This window comes from Centroberyx gerrardi, chromosome 2 (assembly GCF_048128805.1).
Source record: "Centroberyx gerrardi isolate f3 chromosome 2, fCenGer3.hap1.cur.20231027, whole genome shotgun sequence".
Taxonomy (NCBI): domain Eukaryota; kingdom Metazoa; phylum Chordata; class Actinopteri; order Beryciformes; family Berycidae; genus Centroberyx; species Centroberyx gerrardi.
This window is the reverse complement of record NC_135998.1, coordinates 29,597,221-29,620,043: the sequence shown is the minus strand read 5'-3', so window position 1 is coordinate 29,620,043 and position 22,823 is coordinate 29,597,221. Positions and strand designations below refer to the sequence as shown.

At 38.6% G+C, this 22,823-nt stretch overlaps 1 protein-coding gene across 1 annotated transcript; it reads right to left on the bottom strand.

Moving 5' to 3' along the window:
* Nucleotides 1-726: 726 nt before the first annotated feature.
* Nucleotides 727-22,823, bottom strand: scai (suppressor of cancer cell invasion). The gene is made up of 17 exons (XM_071904274.2): nt 22,648-22,823; nt 21,094-21,218; nt 14,258-14,353; nt 13,665-13,751; nt 13,166-13,264; nt 11,725-11,821; nt 11,114-11,212; nt 10,568-10,720; nt 9,703-9,804; nt 8,593-8,694; nt 7,560-7,638; nt 6,161-6,260; nt 4,056-4,137; nt 3,880-3,952; nt 3,500-3,673; nt 3,191-3,291; nt 727-2,490 (listed from the first exon to the last, which is right to left on the bottom strand). The coding sequence occupies exons 2-17, from the start codon at nt 21,198-21,200 to the stop codon at nt 2,344-2,346; spliced, it is 1,698 nt and encodes a 565-aa protein (XP_071760375.1). The 5' UTR covers nt 21,201-21,218; nt 22,648-22,823; the 3' UTR covers nt 727-2,343.

The following is a 22,823-nucleotide window of genomic DNA, read 5'->3' as shown; positions in this document are numbered from 1 at the left end:
GACTGAAATAACCGGAAGAAAAATGTGGGGCATGTCAACAATTTTGTTTAATTTCACTGTAAAATGTTAATCAAATTTCAAGTTTCACAGTCAAATCTTTGGATATTTTCACTCAAAAACTGCACAAATTTTCTTTCTGCGATCTGGTACTCTGATCTGATACTGATTTCAATGTGCTTGCTGTGTTTGAGCGTTTCATTTCAGCCTCACAAGGACAAAATTCTTTACAGCTAAATGTCATTTCAGTACGACTTTAAGATAAATAGATACTTGGCTAATTTTCATTGTTCAAAAACAAATTTTCAAAAACTCAAGAGAATCTCCCTTTGAATTGGCTTGAAATGGCTTGTAGTTTGATTTGGTGTCATTCAGCAAAACCACTTTAGCTTCACTTCAGCTAGGAATTTAATTCAAACTACTACTCACAACCTACAAAGTCCTTATTATTATGATATTATGAGTTTTTAATGTTTTTGCTATCAATTTTCACAAGATGATGCCATTGTTTATTCATTTTTACAGCTAATCTTTTTGTTTTGATCCAGCCTTTACGCCTTAAGCCTCAGCAGTGGATAAACATTATTACATTATTACAATATTAAAAAGTGAAAATATTGGAAAAGTTACATTGGAGCAGAACATAAATACCAATGGAGCGATACGACTGCAGTTTATGGCAGGAGGAAGATGAGTGATGCATGCAATCTATAAGGAAGCAGGCCGATGATAATCCATTCAAACAATAGTTACATGATACAAGTTTGCATGAAGATAGAAACATTAAACAAGCGTGTTCTGCTATGCGTGTGAACAACTGAATACTTCTCAAAGTATACAGGTATTGTGTGCATGTAAAAGTTATAACGGAAAAACAAACTTATTACCTCCAACTAGTTCCATCTCCTCTGTTATCTAGGTCCATTTACTGTGCACCCCCATTCCATTATGTACAGCCCTTTTTTATATCAGAATATTTTCTCCTGTGCCTTTAAAGGTGCCGGCCGTCATTTGTGGATAAAAGGGCAAACTGCATACATTCCTTTGCCTTTTTGCATGCAAGTAAGAGCTTGGTGATCTGGAAAACAAGGAATAACTATCACTGTCAAAATGCACAGGACCTAAACTATCTTTTTTAGCTGTGTATGAAAATAACGAGTAGAGGTATTAGACTGAATGTTATGATATGGTCGATGACAAGAGAAAAAACAAGCAACAGAACTCACAGAACAAAACCTCATGCAGTTCTGCATACTGCAAGATAGGCTAGCAAATAAACAAGAGCTATGCAGTAAGCAGAGTTGGTCAAATAGCAGGTTAATGCTAATATTGTTGATCATATCTTTCAAATTCCAAGATATTGTAGTAATTGTTATCCAACTGTTTGACTGTTTGAAATGTTGATTTATCTAGCCAAGGGTTTTGTTGAGCACTCATCTCTTTCTCAGCAACACCCTGCTTCACTTTCATACAATTACATAAACTCACACCTGGGAGCTGCCCAGTACAACCACAGTCTCCTATTGTTGGCCAATGATCAGCTCCACTGGAGCAACTGGGGGTTAGGTGCCTCGCTCAGGGGCACGTCGGTGGCAGTTGGTGAGGGTGAGGAGAGCATTCCTTGTTTTCCTTGCCAAGATTTTCCCATCTGGTCCAGTGATGTGAACCGTCTACTTTCCAGTCATAAGCCCACTTCTCTATCCTTTACCCCCCTCGAGAAAACAATGATAAATACTATACATACTGCCTTGATGGAAGGCTGTATTTGTATGTGTTTTGGTCTCTGCATCTGAGCAAATCAGTCCTGTTTTCCTTGTGAATGGAGCTCAAGTAATCTGTACACAAATCTGAGCTCAATTCCCAGTGAAATTTATACATCACTAAACATCTTTATGGCTCTCCCTCAAACTCACAAACTCACATCGAGAATATTGTTATGAAACATAACCGAGACTGCCAATTTTACAATTCTCTGACGTGGAATAAAGTTACAGGCTGCAGTATTAAACTTTGCATTTGGATGGGGATGGGGAAGGATAAGTTGGAAGGATATTTATTGACTCAGCGTTTATTAGAGCCTCCCATTCGTTTGTTTATGTCTTACATAGTTCTTACTCTTATGAGACTGTGGAGGATTTTACACTATATTGAACTCTCTGGCTTATCTATGTGAACATTTTTAATGTTGCACTACATTTGCTTCTACATGTAACAGTTAGATGCAGGACGTGAAACTGTGTGAATCAGTAATTTGATTACCTGTAAAAAAGAACTGCGAGGGCTCTGGCAAGAGAGTCTATCTGTGTCTATATACACTTGTGCCATTTTGCCCTGTGGGGAAGATGTTTAGTAGGTCTCCAATGAATCATCCCAAAATAGGCTCTGCACGTCCAGCATGGTCGCCAGCTCCAAAATATGCTTCTGTAGAAGGCTGCTCTCCACTGTGTCCTGTTTGGGGAGCTCGGGGTACGACTCTGGGAAGCTCCTGGACTCCTGCAAGGACAACACAAACCACCGTTTATTCCCAGAATATATCACAACAACCCTGAGGCCTGATCCAATAGGCTGTAATCTCTGTCAGAATACTTATATATAGCACAGCATAGGATATATGGTTTACTCGTACAAGGCATTCATGTCAAGTGCCTGAGATTTCAAAAGCTGCAAAAAGTGGAGCTTTGGCAGAGCTGTGAAGACAAAAGTCAGAGTACCACCTGATTCACATGTGTATTGCTTCCATAACCCTCAGTGCTAAATACAAGGATTTGGCTGCAGGAATACAACTGCTCATATAAACAAATTGCTTTGCCCAGCTACCCCCATATTATTCATTGTACCTTAAGTATTAAGTAACACAACATAACAAAAATCATTTTCTGGAACATTTACATGCAGTTTTATTTTATGTTGATGCATTTTGCAATATCTGCATACTGTGTTATTTAACTCATTCACAATGTCACTTTGCAACAACTGCATGCCATTTTATTTCTAATTGTTTTATATGTTAATTGTTGTATTCTTTATATTTTTGCTTTCATTCAGGACCGACATGAAAAGCAATTTTTCAGTCCCATGCAAAGGGATTGGGGATGCCTTCATGCCCATGCATGAAATAAACATAACATTTTCTGAATCTGAATCTTCTGTTCAGAGGGTGCAGAAAGGTGCAAGGAGCAACAAACTGACTTACCCGGAAGAGCTTATGCAGTCTCAGTGCAGCAGAGCAGAACACAAAGCGGATCAGCAGCAGTCGAAGGAACTCGTCACCAAAGAATTGTAAAAAGGCTTGATCTGTAAAGACATTGAAGAAACAATTTACCATTTGTAGTATTCTGGTTACTGTCCAGTATACCTATTATGAAAGAATACTACACAATACTAGGAGCTGTTGCAGGGTTTAAACCTGGCTATTTAAAGTAAGACATAATAAATGGTCCACTCTGATGTGATTCTTTATATGCTATTGCACAGATAATACAATCTATCAGCTGTGAGCTACCTATGGTTCGTGATCGCGTTATCATCTGCCCGATGTCACGGTACACTTTCCGAAGAAACTCTTGCGCCCGCTCCCACAGTCCTCGTCGCACGCTGTTCAAGCCGCACACAGAGAAAAAAGCCAAGAGCGGGCAGTAGAGGAACAACGTGAAGAGGCTGCCACGCTGAGACTGATCTGAAAAGGTAAGAAGAGTGATGGCAGAGGAAAGGACAGCGGACACATTTCCTCTCAACATTCACGTAAAAATGGCGCCTCAAAACCTACTTCTGAAAAACACTTAACCTCACTAATTCAAACATTTCCATAAAAACTTCTAGCTCAAAACAATCGATCAAAACAGTAAGCTAAATAGCTGAAGCCTGTTGTAGGGTGACACACACCTTGTACACTCTTGGGATACGCTGTAGGAGACATCAGGCACACAAGGGGCTGGCCAAACAGATTTGTGAAATTCTATTAGGAAAAACAACAGCAACAAAAAGGAATGTTAATTCGGAGTACACATTCGGTGATCACAACAAATAGAATTTCAAATAAATAAAACATCTTGATATACCTTGTAGGCTGTGCTGTTTGAAGAATCCACAATGACAAAAAGCGGTTTCCGGGTGAAAGGGAATAAGTCCCCCGGATGAAGGCTGGGGCATAAAGTAAACAAGCATTAGTAACAGTTAACAACAAACATTTATATTCTGTCCTAGTCCTAAAAAGGAAAAAAGAAAAAAGAAAAGGAATTTCCCATTATTTTCATCAGTGTTGGTGCATGATGGAGGGTCAATCTGGACTGATCAGGAGAGAAGCTCAGTTAAAGAGTAGAATGTCGGGCAGGGCGGTTCTCACGTCAACATGTTCAATCGAATTGAAATATTGATAAATATTAGTTAATATTAGGTTAGACATGAGATATTGGGCTGATACCCGGCATCAGTATTTTCCAATTCCCCAAGCACTTAAATCCGATAGCAAAAACAAGACTAAGTTGCTGAAGGATGTGATGGCTTGTGTCGTCCTCTGTTAAAGGAACGTGCGACCCGATTTCAGAGCACTTTGAATATGATCCAAGGGGAAACATCTGCAGTTTAGTGCCATCATCATGTTTATTGATCACTTCACAGACATGTATATGGTTGAGAAGAGAGAAAGAGCAGGAGAGGGAAATACATAGACAGAGGGAAGTAGGAGGACTGTTAAGTTGTATTTGTCTAAATTTTGTGCATCTCTCTGAAGCGTTGAGGGACTATTGATTTGGCTACATTTAATCATCCGATTGTTATTTTTATAGTTATTTTTTGAGATACTATGTACTATTCAATAAAGCATTAACATGTCATGCAAATTTAACTCAGGTATCTGATGAGATATATCACCTTTCTTATCTGTTGACTGTTAGGAAGCATAAAAAAAGGAAAACAGGGGAAGTCAAGGAAAGAATCAGTAGAGACAGTGTAAGAAAATGGCCAAGAGATAGACAGGACAGTGAGCGGAGTTACATACATTGCACATACATTGTGCTTTGAATAGAGTTTAATAGAGTTTAAGTCCATTCTGATCAATATCAGGCCACATGTCTGCATATTACTTTATGTATGACCCTGTGACATGTGACTGCATGTGGGTACCCCCAGTAAAATATAACCATTTCCACCACTGAGCATCGGCGCCTCCCTATTGTCTTGTGTTTCTGTTCTCATTTAATCCAAAGTGCTTTTTCTTTTGCTAGATAACGTGGAACATTAGTGGCAGATATTTCTTCTATCAATATCAGCAAAAAAAGCCATTTATTGCCATTTCATTTCTGGGGACAAGTATTAAAAATGCTTGTTTATCAGGAAATTAATGCCCCTGAACCTTCTTTGGCAGTCATGGTTAGCAGAGATCCAAATTTTGTAAAAATGACATCATCGTCCTGCTGTACTTCCAGTGTTGTTGTGAGGATGAGCAGTTAATGGATGTCTTCAATACTTTTTTTCCCCAAACAATAACACACTAGCACTAACTGCATCACCATGCTACTGTCCCTCAGACTGATCCGAGATGGCTGACTGTGAGCTGTAACACCGCTAGAGTTGCAGCTACAGGTGGGACGTATAGCAGGGCGAGTCTGTGATTGGCTGCTGATGGGTTATGTCACCTGAAAGTTAGACTGCGGCCAACCTTTCCATGGCAGCAAATGAGGAAACGTCGGCCAACATTTCTATGATTGTAAATGGGTGGACGTTCAGCAACTTGTTTCTCAGGTTGCTGGTGGTGTATACACATGGCTAGAGTCACAGTATGAGTTGGTGGCTTTTTTATTGCTAGTGTGCAGGGGAGTAGGCAGCAGTCAGAGTCCAAACTGAGTTGGATGGATGTTGTTTGACATGAGTCACAAGCAAAAGCGGACGGCTGGTTCGATTAACTTTATCAGCTGAGGGATCTTGCGTTGAAGAAGGTCATATTTTTGTAGAAAAAGCATGAGGAATTGTTGGTTACACTTCCAGGTTTAAAAAGGTATTAACCACCTAGCATCCTTTTTTGATCACTCACTTTTAAATACACAGAAATGTTATAAAATCTACATTTTTGCTCTTTTAAAAAAGCTAAACAAATATCTATAAGAATATAATCAGACAGACAGACAGATAAATAAAGAATAGATGCTGTAGAATTATAGATCCTCACCAGTGCATCTCTTTCTGGGCCTGGTTCTTTTTCTGCACCGTCTCCCCATTCACCACATCTCGATTTGTATTTGTCAGAACTCCTCCAAAATCATATGGTCCTAAAAGAAATATCCAGAGAAAAAAGAAAAAAATATTCAGCTTGTAAAAGACAAGGTTTAGACTACTTTAAAAGGACTACACCAACCTTCTGGGAGTTTGGCCCATTGGTCACCTTACCCAATATGTGACGAGAGGACTGGCACCAAAATCATCTCTGTGTCTCCGGTAACTAGTTCTGTCCAGTGCGCATAAACACTTCTGTTAAGTAATTGTAGGCATTTAGCATATATGAAGATAAGTGTCTAGCAAATGGGTGGCTGGATGGATAATCCAATTGGTATTGGTATTGTTTTTTATTCTATGGCCTGTAGATTAATAACTTCTGAAAACAAAATCTCAATCTTCATCATTAGTGAAGTCCATTACGAATAAACAGCACATAAAACTTTACCTGTCTGGCTAACTTCTCTCACTTCTTGTGTATGCTGAAGTGTTAGCATGCAGACTGGACAGAATTATCTACCAGAGACACAGAGATGGCTCATAACATTCTGTATTTCCTCATAGCTTTAGGAATAACAATATACCGTTTCTCTACTTCCATAAATTTTTCATGTAACACTGAGGTCAGTTTGTAGAATGTTGTGCCAATTCACATGAGAATGACCGTAACAAATCTTTCTGATAAATATCACTTCCAATTCAATAAAATAGTAATGTGGTAATGTTAGCTAGCAAAAACTGCTGCATTACTGCCAAAGTAATTTGCTAGCATTGACGCAGGCACACACTTATAATCCCTGAATGTGTGGTATTAAAACTGAGGACTGTAAGCACATGACCAAGATTAGTACAGAAGCCTATCATAGAAAACGACCAAAGACACTGCTGTGATATTAGAATTAATATTTTACCTAGTTTGAAGTATAGATTTTGATTTGAAAGTACAAATGGTTGGTCATTTTAAGAGGCTGTGCTGTGCTGAGATGGAGACAAATATGCGAACACTGCACATGTTTCTACAGATTGGATGGCTCTTAATTTGTCAAAATGTAATAATATGATACTATGTAATAATATAATCTCAATATGTCCAAATACGTACGGGACCCTGAATGGGTGGATCACATAGTCATTGTGCCATTTCACATCCAAAATAATAAGAGCATGGAGCAAAAACTTGTGCAGCTCACTGCATTTGCACTAGGAAGAGAGATTTTCTTTGACAGAAACTTTGAAAAATCTAAACATGTAAAGTTCTGGGCAACTTTGGTGGTTATGTTCTGTCCTGAATATTTCAAATAAGATTCAAATAGGAGTGTTTAGTTTTGCAAATATATGAGATATATATTTTTTACCTTCATAATCTGAACGCCCAGTAGGGAAGACTCCAGTAGCGGACAGGTAGACAAGCAGAACGCTGTTTGCAGGCAATTCCTGGAAATCAGTGCAATGAAAATAAGTTGATGTAGCAAAATAATATGACTGTTAGATATTAGTGCAATAAAATACCTCAATGTCAGCATTGAAATGGGCCTTATAATTCTCCCTCAATAAGTTACTTTGATGACAATTTGAATGGAATATAATGAAATAGCTCACCTAGAGAATTAGAATTACACGATTCCTTGGAATTCTTTTTCCTTGGAATTTTGGGATTCAGTACTTTTATCTGCCTAAAATTTGAGTCTTTGTATAGCCATTTGTTGCCTATAGGTTGTTGAAATGACCAGTACTGTTAGTGATATTCAGTGGTTGGCATGGGCTCAACGAAAAACTGAGGGTCACTTGCCAAAAAGCCCCTAAAAGAGGTTTGAGGGTTATGCTTAAAAAAGGGCATTGCAGCTTTTCTTGCAGTACTGGAAACAGCTGGAGGTTCAATTTCTGACTATGAAGCTAGTGCCATGACCCAATTTAATAGCATTCCCTTGATTAAAAAAAGAAGTGGCCTGTGATCAAAATGTGCTTAAATGTGCTTAAAAGTGCTTGATCTTATTCTTGCCCGTTGTGTCCCTTAACTTTCCCTTCCTAAGACCGGTCGCCCCTTTGGTCTCTTAATCTGAAAACGCTGCTTGGGTACCTAGATAAAAAATGGCAGCTGCAATGCTGACTGTAACAGTAACAATATTACAAACCAACATGTGTGCCTAACTGGTTCTTTTCACAGCATAGGGGGTAATGAAACTGGAAAAGTCCTAGAGGTGAAACACTAGCAACCACATCATGTGGTAGTGTGGCAGTTCATTTCCAAAACTTTCCTGGGATTGTTTTTAGAATTTTCTTTGCATTTTCCATATTTTGGCAACTTTACACACATGCCAATGCACCATTAATTCGTCTACTTTCTATTATGTATGACCCAGAATGGCAGTGATGCAAGTGAATACTGACCTTAAAAGAGGCAGACAAGAAAGTGAAAAGCTGGCTGAACGTCGGCTTATATAGCAAATACTTGTGTGGGTTTTCTCTCTTGGCTGGCTTCTCATTGGGTTCCTGGGAAGAAACACAGTTTAAAATTATGATTAGTTCATATTTTAAGTTTACTTCAGGCAAGTCAGGGTAACCACTCTTCTGGGATTTTGAGAGACAAATACCACTTTTTCATTCCACTTCAGCAAAGTGAAGCAGGATTCACACACAACTTTTAAACTATCTGTGACAAGTTGCATCATGTGCCATGGCTTTGAGACGTCAAACTGACCTGTATTTAGCCACCACCTTTTATGTGAGTTTATTAGGTGGTGGAATTAGGTTATTGGAAAGTGACATCAAACAAGTTTCCTAAATACATTGCAATATGTAATAAAATAACCAAGACTCAACTGCATTGATTAAAGTTCTATACTTTCTACATGTATTCTATATTCTACATGCCTACTCTGTGGTGGGTGAAAACGACTTTTTTTCTCTGCCCCAGATTCCCCCAGCTCAGTCTATCCAAAAATTAAGAGGCAACTGGGTGAACACACATTCATTAATGATCAAATACACAAACCCAGTGAAATGTTTGAATACATAGTCTATTTTTAGAACAAAAATATGACTTGCCCATACATGAGGGCCAAGTGTAAAGTACCACCTGATATTCAACACAGTATAGTCTGGATTGACTGATTTATCAGTTAGTCTGATAGATGTTACAATTCCCACTGTATATAATACTTCCCCAGATAACCTCCCTATTTTTAAATCCACTGCAATGCTACTAACTCCAGCTTTAAGAGGCACTTTGCCAAGTCAAAGTCTCTCTATCCACTCCACATGGCCATGGCACACAAACTCAAAACTCCAAATGTCACTTGTGAAACTGGGCTTTAACACTTTGTCTCAGCAGACTGAGCTGTCATAGGCCAGCATGGAGTGTGAAGAATGAATCATAACTGAGGTTAAGCTAAAAAAACTCTTAGCGACACCAGGGCTAAAACACAAAAACAAAGCCAGGGGAACACAGTCTTCATCAGACGTGACGGACAGGAAAGATGGTCTGAGAATTCCACTCACCAACGTTCCTTGTTTTGAGGTCTGCGTGGCCAGGTTCACAGGTTCCCTCTCCAGAGCTTGGAGCATGCGAAACATGTCGATGGTTAACTCACTGAATTTCACCTAAACAGACAAGCAAATACAAACATATAAATAGAAAAATAAATAAATAAAAAAGACCACTGCAATAAGAAACATGTATGCTTGGATGGTGATGCAAACGGTGCTGTATTAATGAGAAAGCATCATCAAGACTGTTCACAGTAGGATTTTTTTTTGCCACCTGGAATATTTTGCCAGATTTCAGTTTGCTAGACTAATTGTGAAAATGTACAGTGTGCTAAATGAAATCATTATAGAATAGTAAGATGCTTAACTAACAAAAGTCAGTCCATTCCTTCAATTACGATTTACTAAAACCAGAATTTCTTTCCTCACACAATTGATAATTTCTTGTCATCCAGCCATGCATTAGAAAACCATCAACACAAACACATGGGATTACCAGGTCTTCATCAATTTGTCTAAAACTATAATGGTCGTGGATTACATGTTAGAAAATATGTATTGCTGTTATTTTGATGTAACATGACTGCTCTCATTATTCTAGTAGTATTTAGTACATGCTTACCTATCAAACACTGCCTCACACAACTGAGTGACAAATTAATCTCCATATTGCATCATCATAGTGCAACTGTGAATCATTCAAGAGCAACATTTTATATTATTTTTCCCAGATTAGTAAGAGTGAATGAGTAATGATGAGTTCTATATTGGAAAGGGTATTCACTGTTTGATCTCGGTTCTGATCGACATTTGTGTTGAGGTGTATGAAGCGTTGTTGAGTGTTAGGAATTATGAATTAGAATTAGTGAGTTAAAACCTGGTTGTTACAGTTGCCGATGATTAGTGCATCTGCGAGAATGAGCTGTCCAACCACCATGCCTTGTTCCAGTGGCGGCACACATCCCTCCTGCAGCCGATTGCTGGTGACAACAACAGCATTGTTGTCATTCAGAACCATCACTGGGTCTGCCTGCTCACACAAACAAATAGAGGAAATCACTGGTGAGTTCATTCACTGTGTCTTCACTGTGGGCTTCCATGTTTTCCTGGCTGTCTGTCCAGGAAAACAGAAATGTTGCAGGTATACTTTAAGTATATGTCCCACCTTTGCACAGCTGTAGCCATAAAACACATCAACCTCCAGTGTTGTGGTCCAAATTGTCTTACCTTTATTATATTGAAGTTATACCCTACTGTGGATTTCACTTTTTTTTAACTAAATCCTTCAAGAACTCATTGAGGACAATCTAATCAGACAAATATGCAAAATGTCTAGTGTACTCTGAAATATATAAAATCAACAGTATTAGTGTTGACCTTTATATTTATGTATTTATTTTGGCGTGGAGGGGTGGGGGGTTACCTCTACAAAGGCTGCCACTTCCTGTAAAACCAAGTTCCATTCCAATTGGTCCTCTGTATTGAATCGCTGTGTGTAATCTTCGATTTCCTCAGATAACTCCTGCAGGTAGCAGAGACAGACATTAGTTTCAACAAGCACTCATGTTGTCTCATGCAATTCACAAATACACAAATACACTTTTCAGACTACTCCAAAAGTTAGACTTGGGCTAGATTTAAAAAATAAGGCCTCATACAAATTTCTAAGTCATGCCTACTTGCCCCATTGTCCTGAAAGAGGCAAATGGAAGCTGCAATCAAAGTTTTGGTTTTGTTTTTAAAGCCAATGCCACCAATTATTTCTGGTCCCGATCTGCCTAACCTAGTTGTTTGTGTTTCTATGTTATTACATTGCACTAGATCGTGCTACTTTTGCAGGAACTGTAACAGATTGTTGGTAAAAAGAAAAGAAAGATAATGAAGTGGGGGGTACAGTGGATGGTAATGGCTAGAGAGTTAAAACAAAATCTTTGATTACATTTTCCTGTTGTCCATTCAAAGTAAAGGAAGGAATGCTTTGTGTTGGCCATCTACCTCTCAGCATGCTTTAGTTTGAATGTTTTGCTTGCATACCTTAACCAAAACTTTGACTAGGTCCATCTTGTTCAGCAGTAAACAGACGACTATGTAGCGAGCATAATATCGAAGCTTCTTCACTACTAACTCTGGCCTAACAGAAAAGAAAGAGAGGATAATGTGAACTTGTAAAATCAAGCAAATCCACACTAAACTGCAAATATCTTCATTAAGCCTATTAATGACATTTTATGGTTCACATATCAATGGACAACAATCAGCATGTTTGTATCTTTTGCATGCAACTGGGTATGTCAATTTTATTGCTTCTGTGTCTTTGGTTCAGCAAGAACGACTACTCTAGCCTCTGGAGTATGGAGAAGTCCATCCAAAATTATGCCATTGAGGCCCATGTATACACAGGTTTTCATAACAACTAAACACTACAGCAGCTCATTACGCTGATTAACACCTTCAACCAGAAAGGAGGAACTGATCAGTGAAATCTGCTGCTGTAGTGTTTAGTGCATGAAACCCTACAGACTCTCTGCCCTACATGGAACATGGTTGAGAACAACTGTGATAAAGGATGTTAATAATTTGATTTTGCTTAAGCAGAAAGATTTAAAGTTATTGCACTGTATTAATTTTTACTGCCATTTGCAGCAGCTCTCTGCTCCAGTTAATGTTACAACTGGGCTTGAGCTGATTGTGATGCTTTGTCATAGCTTTGATTTTTCAAATTCATTAAAAGAAATACACTACAAATTACACAACAGTATAAAACATCTTGAAACACATTATTCCTATCTTGAGACACAGTCTATTTGAAAGCAACAAAAACAAACCTCTGATTCCACAAACGCTATTTATTCCTATTAAAAGGCTTAGCTGACGAAGACTGTGATATTCAGTTGGTTTGACTACTGTTGACAAAATGCACTTATTGTAAGTCGCTTTGGGCAAAAGCGTCTGCTAACTGATGTAATGTAATGTAAAAGAAATTCTTGAAAAGTTTACAATATGAGAGTGTTACATCTTAAGACCTGGCCATGGTTCAAACCTAAACGCTCCCAGTAATACAGTGGGCAGTAAACATTACGCCACACAGCTGGTAACTGTCTAGTGATAAGTTACATATCAAAAGCAGTGGGGGGGGGGGGGGGGGGGGGGGGGGGGGGAATAATAATAATAATAAAATATCCCCTGAGAGTTACTATAGCTAGTTTGGGCCCAAATACCAAGTAAATGCATAAAGATGCATGTTGCAAACTTCAGCCTGACTCTCATGTGAACACTGATGTCTGCACATAACGATTACAGTAGCAGAGAAATTAATAAAAAAACAGAAAAAGAATATCAAAGAGAACTTAAGATTTAATCTAAATCAAGACTGTGACTGCTTGACATCTGTGCTGCCTCCATCTACTTTCTGAATTTGTAACTCACAACAGGATAAGGAAAAAAACATCTACTTCAGCATAGTTTGGGAACTTACCTATCCTCTTTATTGACCTGAAAGTAATAGGATCGCTGACGGATGGCTGAGTAGAATGAAAAGGCCTCATTCAGGTAACTTGTTTCTGAGGTACGAAGGCTGCCAATCAAGATAGGGAAGAAGGTGCATTACTTTCTCTGGAGTGGGGCAGAAACAATGTGCGTTACCCTGAAGAGTATGAAGCATGCAAAAAAATTCATACCACTGTCGAATAAAAAAAAGTGTCAAGGTATCAAACCACTGTGAATGTTCGATATGAAAGACAATTTGTATTTATAAAGGGGTGGAGGGGAAATCACATGATATATATCCTGTAAAACCTAAATTCTGTGGTTAATTATGGGGATGTATTTTAGTTCATCCACCCCCAAATTGTCCCATCTGCATGCAATCTACATCATCACATAAATTGTGTTTTGACCAACAATGACAGAGTAACAGACAGCAAAGAGACAACAGTGGGACAATGAAAGGACTTTGACAATGACAGGTCCCTTACTAGTAGTGGTAGTAAAGCTGTCCAATTTTGGATGCAACTTCCCCAATCTGCCATCTCTTCAAGCCATACCGGCTGTCCAGAACCTGCCTGTCCATAAATCAAAAAATAAAAGAAAATATATTGAGCACTACACATAAACATCATTCAACAACTGTAACTAAAGAGTGACAGAACATCCGGCCAATGACACTGTGACAGTCGTCTACCTGCCTACAGTATGTCCATCTTTCTTTGTATTAACATCACTGTGTGTGAACTGAGAAACACTTAAAGTCCCGGCATTACGGAAGAGATTTGGGCCATGTGTGAAAAATGTATTTGAGTTCTGAAATTAATCTGAGAATTCACTTTATTCTCAGATTAATTAACCCACTTTGAGTTATACTGTACGTCATGATATGATAGGCCACACCTACATGCAACAATCACACCCTGACTCAATATTTTTACTCATACTTGGTGTTAAATGAAGTCAGTTAAAAATGTGATTGCTGAATCGTATCTCGACCCGAACTACATATAAAAACGTAGCACTCTTCCCCATCCATCCCAACTAAAAACAATGTGATTTAATAATAAGCGACGGGAATGACCTGTGCTGCTGCTGAAATTTCCACAACTTGGTGTAGACATCAAATGTCCGTCCAAAGTAGGACTGCCACTGCTTGTGTCCATACTGAGGAAGGTCTCTGCAGAAAAAAAATGAAGGAAAAAATTGAAGGAAAGAGGAGGAAAGAAAGGAGAAACCTGAAAAGTCAAACACATAGCGTTTATGTGGCCTGCAGTAGCCCTGCTGACAATCAAATTGCATCAAATTATAAACTGCCTGGTTACTGCCTGTCTACAAGTTGTTAGAGTTATCAAACCTGACTTAAACATCCTCATTTGTTTTTACTATGTTGCTTGACTAACCTCCTTTCAGAATTCTTCTAATTGTGTATTTCTTGCAATATTAGCCAACATTTCTTCTATAAATATCAATGGAGGGTGAACTTTGCAAATTGTAAAATACACTGCTCACTGATGAATGGCACTGAAATATAGTTCCTGATGTTTCAAACACAAAACGTAAAGTGAAAATACAGTGAGTGCAACTTTACAATCTCCTGTCCGGTTTCCTTGTTGACTTCCAGGATCGTAAGACAAAAGAAAAGGAGCTTGAGCTTTAAAAAATAATAATAAAAAAAAAAATCCAGAATTGGCCTCAAATGGCATAAATAAGTATCCATGCTGGGCTTCATTATTATCACTAATAACAGAATTAGCAATAAACTATTTGTATAGCAAAGTCAGAAAGGGCTTCACATTAACAAGTACATACATTAAAAACAAGAAAAAGACAAAATAAAAGCATAGATAACTTTCTCCACATCAGACGCTGAAAAAACAGACTATTTTTTTCAGTCGAAGAGTGTAGGACTGGACCAACTTCTTAACTTTAGGCTTGTAACAACGCATTATGTAATAACACCGCATTATGTAATAACTCGACAAAATGTAATACATTTTCACTTCATTATGTAATAACACCCGCATTTTGTAATAATCTGCCGCATTTTGTAATACACAGCCTGAACGCAATATGTAATAAATTTCCCCGCATTTTGTAATAAATTATTACATATTGCAGCCCACTCCCACTTGACCTGAGAGGCCTGGCAGGAGTGTACTCCTTAAAAACATGTCTGTAATGTATTTGGTCCCACTCCATGTATTGATTTATAAACAAGCAGCATTGCCTTATATTCAATTCTGTGGCTGACAGGAAGCCAGTGTAGTGACTTAAGAATCGGGGTGATGTGGTCTGACCTTTTGGTCCCTGTAAGAACTCTAGCAGCTGCATTTTTAATAAGCTGAAGCTTTTTGATGATCTTTTTGGGGGGCTCTGTCAAAAGACCATTGCAGTAGTCTGCTAGAAATAAAAGCATGAATGAGTTTTTCCAGGTCGGCTTTTGACATGAAGTCCCTGAGTTTGGCTGTATTTGTAAGATGATAAAAAGCTGATCTTGTTACTGCTTTTATGTGGCTATTTAGACTAAGATCAGAGTCAACTATAACGCCGGTCTAATTTAATATTTGGGAAGTTTAATTTAGCTTAATTGTTAAAAATATAATGTGTACAGATGAAGACATCCATTTTGGTTGGTTATTACATAATGCATTGTATTATTACATTTTCATCATAAAAAAAGTGCAACTCCCGCATTTTGTAATAACCACCACAATATGTAATAATTTATTACAAAATGCGGGGACATTTATTACATATTGCGTTCAAGCTGTGTATTACAAAATGCGGCAGATTATTACAAAATGCGGGTGTTATTACATAATGAAGTGAAAATGTATTCCATTTTGTCGTGTTATTACATAATGCAGTGTTATTACATAATGTGTTGTTACAAGGCTGTTAAATGTACATTGTAAGGTGGCAGACAGACCAAGGATATTTTCAGTTTGGACTCCTGCAGGATGGGAACCAAAGAAGGTATGTAAGAAAGTATCACTCAGCTGTTTTCAGACATCCAAAATGTGAGACAGACAGGTAAGAGGGCCGACTAAACTGGACAGGAAGGAGTACAGAGAAAGAAAGAGACTAAGAGTAAATTTGATGGGGCTTTGTTGCCACCTTTTGGTATAATGAAGAAACAGCAAAGATGGGTTTTAGAGACAAGATGAGTCAAATTGTTTATGCTTTCATTAGATGGTAATTTACACTTGATACACTTGATTAACTTACATATATGATTAATTTATTATTAGTATAAATCACATTCATATAACATCACATTAGTATTGTACTGTTTTTGGTTTTGCACTATCTGGGACTCAAAAAGCAAGACCTTTTTTTTTAGTTAAAGTGATTTGACTATGACAACCATGGTGTTACTTCTATATTTTATGGTGTATTACAATGGTAAATGTGGTTAGTGAATGGTGGGTTCACAACAATGAAACGAAAAGCTGATTCTGCTTAGGACAACCATTAAGCCTAGGGCAACCCTGATTACACCATTAATGATTTCATTCATTAAATCCTGTAATTTACACCTTTCATTAGCACTCACCTTCCTTCTGAGTCAACTCTACGCCCTACACTCTAATGGTCCATTCACTTATGGAATATTTCAGAAAAAATGAATGTTTCTGGTAAACTGGTATCATTTGTGATACATGTAGAACCAAGATCATTTTAATTTTCTAATTTTTCATCGTAGGGTAAAAGGTCAACAATTATTTTTTTACCCATTTTGTAAAACTAATTTGGTCTGCTAAGCATGACTTATAATACATAATAAGCCATGCCCACTAATTAGCTGGCCAAAGTGTTAAGGGGTGGTCACACCTAAATTCAGCCAACGTTTTCTCTTGGCTCATGGAAATTCAATCGATAGAAACGTATGCACAGGGTTTTCCATTTATTTGATTAAACGTATTTACGTTTACCACACCACAGTATCCAGCATCCGTTCAATACAAACAAGGCACGACTTCCTAGTTTGGAATGTTCCAAATATATAGCGGGGAAGTTTCCATGCAAAGCTAACATGTCGGTGACAATCGTTCATTTGAACTCCTTCTTTAGAGATGGAACAAAACAAGACAAAACAAAACAAGACATCACTTAGCTTACTAGTAAACCTACCAGCTAACATTGCACCATGGATATTAATTACCTAGCAATAATTACGGTCTTTGGGTAGTGTACACTGTCACCTGCCAGAAAAAAGGCGCAATCATTTTAGTATGTTCCTTATGGTGGAGAGGCAAATTTTCTTGTACTAAATCTTGTACTGAGACTGGCCCACAACCACAACCACATCACAACCAACCCACAGACACTCTACACCCCCAGCCATCATAATACTGGGAGAACAAAGAATTGATATTACTAGCAATATACCCCATTTTTTATACAATCTTATAATAAATTTGTCATTTTACATATGGATGATAAGTTTTCATTTAAAATTCAACATTAGGATGAAGTATTCTGTATCCTATCATCTTAAGAGCCTGTGATAAAACAGAGATGGTGTATTGCCTAGAATACTAAGTGACAAGTAGGACAGTGGCTATTCAGAGAGAGAGGGAGGGAGATGGCTGGCTTGCACTATGCTTAACAGTTTTCTGCTGCATGTAGATACTAGCAGAACTGTGTATCCACGTCATATGGCAAGATGGTAAATATGAAATTCCTACTTGAAAATACGGCTTTCAGGTGGTAAATAGCCAACTGGCATTTAGCAACGTCACCAACAAGGAAATATCTGTCAAGTGTAAGGAATAATATAGTAATTTCAAAGAAAATGAATGATTCTCACACTTTGTGATCATAACTAATAAAATGCCATGTCCGGACACAACACACAACTACCTGCTGGATTTTTAGATTGAGGTTGACAATACAATGTTTGGTTTGTTGGTAAAACATGAATTCAAATGCATCACTCACCACATGCATGTGTGGCAAGTGTGATAAAGAACAGACGACTTCTATGAAAACAACTGAAAACTTCAATCAATGGCTTAAAATGAAAGTGAACTCGTGAACACTTTCAAATGGGAGCTTTGAGCCGTTGTTCCAAGTCATTCCAATGATAATTCCCCTGTGACGTGAACGCAGTATCAGTTGTGATTAATACACAATCAGTCTGTCACTGTCAGCTCAGCACATGAATGGTAGAACGTACCAAACTAAAGTTGATGGGGGAGGAAGAAGGAGCAGTGACCCTCTCTCTCTCTCTCTCTCTCTCTATCTCTGTCTCTCCAGCTGGCCAGATAGTCTACAGCACTAGCCCAACAGCATGGCACGTTTCTTTTTATCTTTTTGTATTGGTCTTGCTTGGCTCACCACCAACTGACAGGTTGACCGACCCAGCAGGAAAACTCCTGGTAGCCCAGATGGCCAGTCTGTCGATGTTTGTATCTAATCCACAGTCTTTCTGGGCTTATTGTAACATCTAGGAATATCATAATAAAAACATTCAAACTTCAGATTCATTTAAAGCCCCATTTGTGTCAGTATTAAAAAATGATGCATCAATATAAAGATTTGATCCAGGCCTTGTCATTGAGCAATGGTACACTAAAATATAAAATGTCCTGATGGATTTTGGTCAGTGCATCCAATTGCTCCCCTTCAAAAATCATGGGGGATCAAAACGTTAATACAGCATTTAATTGAGCATCACTGAAGCCCATGTGTTAGTTTTTCTGTAGTCTGCAGGCAGCACACTAGCTAAACCACTCCCTACTGTGCTCCAGATTGAGGCATTTTTCAGTTGCACTTCTCAGTGGTGCAACATTTTTTTTCGCTTCTTGAACCAGTGCCAGTAGCAAAATTGAGCTCCAAATATTTGAGTCATCATTTCACTGAAGAAAAACAATATTACAGTAAAATTTTAGGTTTACTAAAAGCCACAAAAGAACCCAAAACGGCTCTGATTTAGGAAAGTCAAGTGGCTGAGCTCTCCCCTCCCTTCTTTGATTACACCCTCGCCAAAAACCTGCTGGTCTCTCAGTGAGTAGCATGGCTCTTCATAGCACTGATGAATTCAATTTTGATAGATCACACTGAGAAACAAGTATTTGGTTTATTTAAAACACTAATGATGACAGGTAAGTTTCATCTGTTTAAATTGAGCACTACAGCTTTAACTTTCGGCCAGCATTGTTACACTAATTTGCAGATTTGTGAAGTAATACTGTAATTGTAGAACTGTAATACTGTACATTTCCACACTGTGGTAATACAGGGTTTTCCATTTATTTATAATATTTAGTCAGCCCAACCAAGTAAACAGCTGCCCAAGTACATGGCATAAAAAGCGTCTAGATCTAGGTTTGTCGGTAAGCAACTGTAAAATTTTGTTGAAATCAATGTTGAACTGCACATGTCTAAATTGACTGTGGTGTACCCAATTTACACCTGGCATTGTTCTCCAGCCACGAGTCTCATCCATATCCAACCAATGCAGAGGTTTTCGCCTGTAGCCTGACGGTGTTTGCTTACTCAGCTCCGCTCAGATTAAAACAAAGCCGCGCACCATTTCTCTTTCCGGTTCGGGGCGTAACGTTTTGGGAGGAGTATAGAGATTACATATGTGTCTTGGAGGAGCATTTCCATTTACACTTGGCCAACTTCCGGCCACAGTGCATCTCAAACCACCTCCTGAGGTGGTTCAAGCAAACAGATCAGACGATGCTTGGAGAACAGTTGCATCCATTGTTACGTACAAGATACGTTAACTCGTTAAAATTACATAATGTTATAACAGGCAATATCAAAGCAGCAAAACATACATGATTTACCTGTTCAAAACTTTGTAGATGGAGAGAAGACCACTACATAGATGCAATCTGAGCCTCTTGCACCACCCACTATCGGTCAGAATAGAGCGATCCATAAACTCACAGTGTGTACAGGCTTGAACCTGGTCTGCTTCTACCAGTACTTATTTTTGTTTAGTTATAATTTGTATAAATTGCGGAGTGTAAGCACATTTCTAACAATTTCCTCAAGAATTTTGTATGAGTGCTGAGCTGGTGTGTTTTGACATTTTCATCTAGCCATACCCAGAATTTTAAAATGGCAACAGGTGGTTATATCAGCACAATATTTTATTGAGAATGTCATGTTTAAGGGGATGTCATTTCTGTGGTCAAACACTGTTTTTTCATCATGCAAAGACTTAAGGAAATGTGTCAAATCTCAACAGTCATAATAAAATATCAGCTAGCTAGTTTACTAGCCAACAGAGTAGCTAATTCATTAGAATTAAGGTATCAGAGGGCGTCCTGGTGGCTCAGTGGTCTAAGGCACGTACCATGTAAACGCGACATCCTGAGTTTGAATCCGACCTGGGACCTTTGTCCCATGTCACCCCCCCCTCCCCCCCTCTCCTAGTCTTTCCTGTCTCTCTCTACTATGTACAGTTGAATAAAGGCAAATGCCAAAAAATTATCTTAAGAACTGAGGACGAGGAAAAACGAAAACCTCATTAGGAAGAAAAAGAAAGAAACCTTGGGAAGGTCTGCTTAGAGAGGGATCCCTCTTCCAGTACACTCAAGCTACGATGGGTGCAGAGAGTGGGCAAACAAAGAGGAAATGTTCATAATAGAATGGAGCATAAACAAAATACACAGAATAAACACAGTACACACAGAACAGCGCTTTTCCAATTGAGTTCCTCACATTTGAAAATAATATTTTGATGCTGCTTGCCCATGCTATTCTTGGTTTCTGTTCTCAAACTAGACAGAGGTATTGAAAGATGAGGAGAGTTTGAGGTTCATCATGCAGGAGTCCTTTTCATACAATTCCTGTGAAATTGCATGTATTTCCTTCCACCAATCACTAGCGGTGGATGTTTGATTACAGATGCAGCACAGCAGACAGGAGAAAAGAGAGTAAATGAAAACTGACCTAAGCCCATTGAAGAGTTGTTTGGACTTGTCCAGGAGATAGCAGAAATCTGTGACAGTCTTCCTTTCACCTAATGGAATATCATCCTCAGTCTCAGCTCCAGTCATGACACTTATTTTTCACACCTAATAACAAACAGAAATATTTTACTGTAAATGGGTATTGCATTCAAACAGAAAAATACACCAATACCTATTGGCACCATTGTCACATTCAGTAATCTCCATTAATTCAGTCATTTTATGATCCAGAAAACACAGAAATCTTTCACCTAATTATATAAGCTGTAAGTGAGAAGCTACCAATATCTGTGATGTTGATATGAAAATTGTTACCACTAAATAGGCGGTGTTGGTTGCAGATATCTGCTGTCTTACAGGTGTCCTAGTTAAATATGAATAGAGATAAGAAACTATGGAGGAACTGCGTCACATGGTCACCTTTTTTAGGTTGACCTGGGCTGTCCCAGATTTCATTTTCACACTGGCTGTAACCTCCAGTTTGCCAAGATGGATGTGCAATCAGGTCAAGGCAGCCCACAGTCAGGTCACAGAATTAAAATGTCCATAGAAAGCTGCACCCCAAAAATATTTGTAGCCCCTGACAAGTTTTTTTTTGCCAAGGAAATGACTGAAGAGGGGGTGTCTGCTTCTGCATATGGATATATGATGGAGGGAAGCTATCAGTGTCGCCTGCAGGACCATCGTAATTTCTGTACATCTGCAATAGGATGCTAGCTATTGCACTGCTCTATTTAAAACCAAATAAGGCAAGCATATTGTGTTATTATCTGTCAGTGTGCTAAACAACTTGAGGCGCAATCATGGTTTTCATTGACGGAGATATGAACGTACAGTAATGCTCCACACTTAGACTATTGTAGACAAAACGATGAAAAAAGACATTCCATGCAGAAATGGATACTTTAGCTAGAGCTCTAGTCTCGCCTGACACCTCTCAGTCTTGAAATGATGGAAAGAGTCTCAGACGACATCAGTCTTGAGGTGAAAATGACGGGATGTTAGCGGGCACAAATGAACGATTTTTTCAGTCTATGCAGGCTTGCCTTGATTGAGCGCTCCACTGGCATTGTACGAAACACCACGAATACATGAAAACTATCTAAATCCTGACTGAGGGGGGGCTTCGAACCCAAGTAACTACAGAATATGCAAAAATCATGTGGGCTCGACCAGAGGTAGCTGGTGGTGCATTATCTTACCAATAGCTATATCTAATGCCTCCCGCTGCACATCACACTAGGTCGCTGCCTTATCTAACGTTATAATGTAAATTGACGTTAACGTTAATTAACTCATTTAAGTTACCTACTAATAAGACAAAGCTGGAACCTCGCTCTCTCTGTTTCTAGTGGCATACAGCCATCCCCAAAATAATTACATTCAGTAAAACACTGGGTGACCCATTCCAAGGGAAAAAATCGATGTCTGGATGATAACCGTTAGCAAACCCAATCAACGCTAATATGTGTCAGTTAGACAGGTAACAAAACAGCTAGCTTAACCGCCTCTGCTTGTGTAATTCATTTCTTACCTCGATAGCCGGCTAACGTTAACGAACAGAAATACTATAGGTCCTTCTCAGAAAATAGTGCAAAAGCCACGACGAGCTCTGTCGATGAAGCGCGACTTTCTTGGCATCTCACTGTGTAAGTTACACTGGACCGCTGTCTAATTAACGGTAACGGGCAGCGGTGTGGCTGTGACTCG